The 4,490-nt window shown below is 68.3% G+C and overlaps 1 protein-coding gene across 1 annotated transcript; it reads right to left on the bottom strand.

Moving 5' to 3' along the window:
- Positions 1 to 5: 5 nt before the first annotated feature.
- NR1D1 (nuclear receptor subfamily 1 group D member 1) lies at positions 6 to 3,508 on the bottom strand (the record flags this gene model as incomplete). The annotated part of the gene is made up of 7 exons (XM_027671343.1): positions 6 to 49; positions 500 to 710; positions 1,434 to 1,619; positions 1,770 to 2,233; positions 2,746 to 2,890; positions 2,974 to 3,062; positions 3,151 to 3,508. Coding segments are annotated over 7 exons (1,497 nt in total), but the record flags the coding sequence as incomplete, so codon positions are not given.
- Positions 3,509 to 4,490: the final 982 nt, after the last annotated feature.

Here is a 4,490-nt window from a genome sequence, read left to right on the forward strand (position 1 = left end):
GTCTCCTGCAGCTGCTCCACCGACGCCGTGTCCTCCATGCCCGAGCGGTCTGCGGGAGCAGGGTGTCAGGGGCAGAGCAGGGACACACCGGTTCCACCCCCAAAACCCTCTGATCCCACCCCGGCATCACCCCAATCCCACCCTTATCCCTGAACCCCCTGATCCACATCCCACCCAACCCCTCAATCCCCGCTGAATCCCACTCTGAACCCCCTATCCCAGCCACAATTGCCCCAGACCTCTTGCTCCCACGTCTGCTCCGCATGATTTTGTCCCTGAACCCCCTGATTGTCTTTCACCTTCATGACCTTGATCCCACCCCCCCAAACTCACAAATCCCCCTCGAAACCCCTGATCCTTCACCGAAATCCTCCAATCCTACCCCTGAACACTCCCCAAACCCCATGATCCCAACCCCAAGCTCTCCGATCTCCTCCCAAACTCCCCTGATCCCCCCCCCCAAACCCCCCAACCCCCCCCCAAAAACCCCTGTGCCCACCTGCCGAGACGAGGACGACGGCGGTGAAGAGCCCCAGCTCCTCGTCGCTGAGCTCGAGGGCGCTGAGCTTCTCGCTGAAGTCGAACATGGCCCCGAGCAGGTCCCCCATGCCCATGGCCCAGAGCTCCTCCAGCCCGTACCGCGTGCGGCTCATGAACGTCACCGTCTGCTCCTTCACGTCGAACAGCGACGCGAACCGAACCATCAGCACCTGCGGGGTGGGCAGCGCGTGAGGCACCGGGACGGGGCACCGCGGCAGGACGGGGGCACCGGGGGCACCGGGGGCACCGGGCTCCATGCCACGGCTCCCAAATGTGGGGCACTGCAGTGCCGTGGGGCTCCGTGCCAGCCCACGGGGCATCGTGCCACGCCAGGGGCTCTGTGCTCCGTGCCACAGTTCCCAAATGTGCGGTGCCGTGACGTGGGGCACCACGCCATCCCATGGGCACCACGCAATGCTTCATGCCAGTTCCCATATACATTACATTGCCATGGGACACTAGGCAATGCCACGGGGGCTTCATGCCAGTCCCTGACTCCCAAATGTGGGGCACCGTGCCGTGGGCATCACGCTCCATACCACGGCTCCCACGTGTCGGGCACTGCAGTGCCATGGGCACCGTGGGACACCAGGCAGTGCCACGCTCCAGTCCATGGCTCCCAAATGTGGGGCACCGTGCCATGCCATGGGCACCGTGCCACGTCATGGAGCATCATGCAGGGCCGAGTTCTGCGCCACGGCTCCTATATGTGGAGCACTGCAATGCCATGGGGGTCCTGCCATGATCTGGGTCACTGTGCCCATGCTTTGGGGCTCCATGCCAGTCCATGGAGCATCGTGCAATGCCAGAGGGATCGTGTCAAGCTTCGGGGCACCACGCAGTGCCGTAGGGCACCATGCCCTGCATCAAGCCCTTGCCATCCCAGGACATACCTCAAAGGTGCCAGCCTTGAGCAGGGTGACCTGGTCATGCTGGGAGAGCGCCTGGAAGCCGGGAATGTGCTTGGCGAACTCGACGACCTCGCGGACGGCGGGGGTGAAGCTGAGGGAGAAATCCTCCCAGATCTCCTGCACGGAGCGCCCGCTGCGCCCGGGGACGTGGCTGTTCATGGGACACGCCTGCAGGAGGTGGGGGGGGTCAGCGGCCACCCGGGGGTCCCCCAGCCCCACCACCACAGCGGGGAGCGGGGGGGGGGGCACCCGCAAGGGGATTAGTGCAATAAGCAGCTAAAAATACCCCGCGGGGAGCAGGAGCCCCCGGGCGCTCACCGGCAGGACGTCCTTGGGGCCGCGGGGCCAGGGGCACCCCCGCGGGGCCGGGGGCTCGGGGTAGGCGGGGGGGCAGAGCCGGGGCTCGGGGGGGCCGGGGGCCCAGGCGGGGGGCGCGTCCCAGCGCAGGAGGCCGCCGTCGCGGGGGGGGGGGGGTCCCAGCTTGTCGTGGGCGTAGATGAAGATCTCCTTGTGGGCCTTGGCCACCTGCGCGATGACGTCCTCGGTGGCCCCCCCGGGGCTGGGCGAGCGGGGCGGCGTCAGCTGCTGGGGGAACTGGGAGAAGCAGGCGGGGGGGGCGAGCGGCGGGGGGCCGGGGGGCGGCGCGCGGCCCCCGCCCACGGTGGGACCCTCGCCAGGGCCCGGCATCGGCGGCGGGGCGCTGGCCATGCCGCCCATGGCGCTCTGCATCTCCGCCAGCATCCGCTGCTTCTCCCGCTTGGGGATGCGCCCGAAGCGCACAGCTGTGGGGGGACACCGGCGTTAGGGGGGACACCGGTGTTAGAGGGGACACCGGCGGCAGAGGGCACGGCGACACCCCCCCCACACCCAGACCTGTGCCATGGGGGGCCAGGGGCTGCCAGGAGCGGGGCTGCATCCCCAACCCTGTCCTGGAGGTGATGCACAGCCCTGGGCACCGTGGGACCCACCCCAGGAGGGGGCAGGGAGCCCTGGGCATGGGGTTTCTATCCTGGGAGGGGATGGAGTGCCCTGAGCATGGGGGGGACCCATTCCAGGAGAGGACATGCCACCCCAGCCACGGTGGGAACCCATCCCAGGAAAGGGGGGGGACACATCCCACGGGACAGGCAGAGCACCCAGCACAGCCGGGGGGACCCGACTCTGGAGGGGATGTACAGCTCTGGGCACAGGGGGTGGCATCCCAGGAGGGGACACACAGCCTGGGCACAGGGAATCCCACCCCCAGAGGAGCCCCCCGGCTTGGGGAGGGTTGCGGGGGTCCCTCTGAGCTCACCATCACGGGACATGCCGACCAGCAGGCACTTCTTGAAGCGGCACTGCTGGCAGCGGTTGCGGTTGATGCGGACGATGGAGCAGTTCTCATTTTTGAGGCACTTCTTGTACTGAATATTCTGCTGGATGCTGCGGCGGAAGAAGCCCTGCGGGGTGGGAGGGAGGGTCACTGGGGGTCCCCCCAGCGTGACAGGGGGTCCGTGCCCCATCCCCGGCCCCATCCCAGTACCTTGCAGCCCTCGCAGGCGTGGACACCGTAGTGGAAGCCGGAGGCGACGTCCCCGCACACTTTGCAGAGCAGCACCATCCCGTTGAGCTCTGCAGGGGGACCGGGGTCAGCGGGGTCCCCGGGTGCCCTCGGTGGGGTGGGGGGCCCGCCCGCCGCCCCCCCGTGAGCCCCACTCACTGGTGACGGTGCTGCCGGCTTTGCTGGGTGAACTGCGGCGCCGCTCGTCCGCGGGGACCGGCTGCACCCCGGGGAAGTTCACCGAGGAGCCGTACGACGACGAGGAGGAGGAGGTGGAGGAAGAGGAGGAGGAAGAAGGGGAGCCGTCCTCATGGGGGGCCAGCGAGCCCCCGCCGTAGGCGCGGGAATCCTGGAGGGAGCCGGTGGGCGACGGGGGGAAGTACGTGGGGAAGGGCTGGGATCCCGATTGGGAGCTGCTGTTGGAGCTGTCGCTGCAGAGGGAGACGGGGCTGGTCCGGGTGGGAGAGGCGCCGTTGGAGCCCACGTAGCTGATCACCCCACCTGCGGAGAGCGGGGGTCACTCATGCACTGAGCTGCGCCGGGCTCAGCCTCTCCCAGTTCATGGAGGGGGGAACCCTGGGAGGTGGGTGGGATCCCCAGGGAAGCACTCAAATCCACGGGAAACCCACGGGGCCACACATGTACCGAGCTGTGCCGGGCTCAGCCTCCTCCCCCACAAAACGGGGGACTCCCCCATGAGGGGGACTGCAGCCCCAGGTGGGGTGGGATCCACAGGGAAGGATCACGAATGCGTCCTGGATCCACGGGCATCCCCGTGGACCACTCATGTACCGAGCTGCACCAAGCTCAGCCTCCCCCAGCCCAGGGAGGGAAAACCCCCTGGAGGAGGATGGAAGCCCCAGGCGGCGGGGGGGTCCCCAGGGAAGCACCCCGGATGCATCCCGGATCCAAGGGCATCCCGCAGCGCCGCACGTGCACCGCCCACCCTGAGTCAGGCACCGCACCCACGGGGCGCCACGGGTGCCGGGCCCACGTGGGCCGGGGACGGCCGGGTTTATCCGGGTGCGTGCCGGCCGGGGACACAGGCAGGGCACCCCGGAATTGCCTGCAGGAGGAATGTGGGTTGGGAACCCTTGGGAGAGGCGAAATCAGGAGGTCACAGGAGTTACTCCCGCCGTCCTTGGCTCCGTGCCCACAGCACAGCCCGGCTCCCACCCCACAGCTCCCGGTACAGCCCCATGGCACAGCCCCCTGTGGCACTGGGGTGCTCCCAGTGCAGCCTCCTGTGGCACTGGGGTGCTCCCAGTGCAGCAGCCCCACGGCACCTGGGATTATCCCAGCACAACCCTCTTATTTGGGGAGATACATCCCCACTGCAGGGCTGCGGAGCTGCGTGGGGGACCCCCAAAAAAGTGGGGAGCAGTACAGGGTGTGTGTGGGGGTGCGTGTGCGTGGCCCCTGGCTGAAGTCACAGTCATCGTCACCCCACTCACGGGGCAGGGACAGCAGCACCGGGACACGACTCCGGGCTGGGACAC

The sequence above is a fragment of the Neopelma chrysocephalum genome, unplaced genomic scaffold (assembly GCF_003984885.1).
Source record: "Neopelma chrysocephalum unplaced genomic scaffold, ASM398488v2 Primary Assembly neopelma1_97084, whole genome shotgun sequence".
Classification (NCBI taxonomy): domain Eukaryota; kingdom Metazoa; phylum Chordata; class Aves; order Passeriformes; family Pipridae; genus Neopelma; species Neopelma chrysocephalum.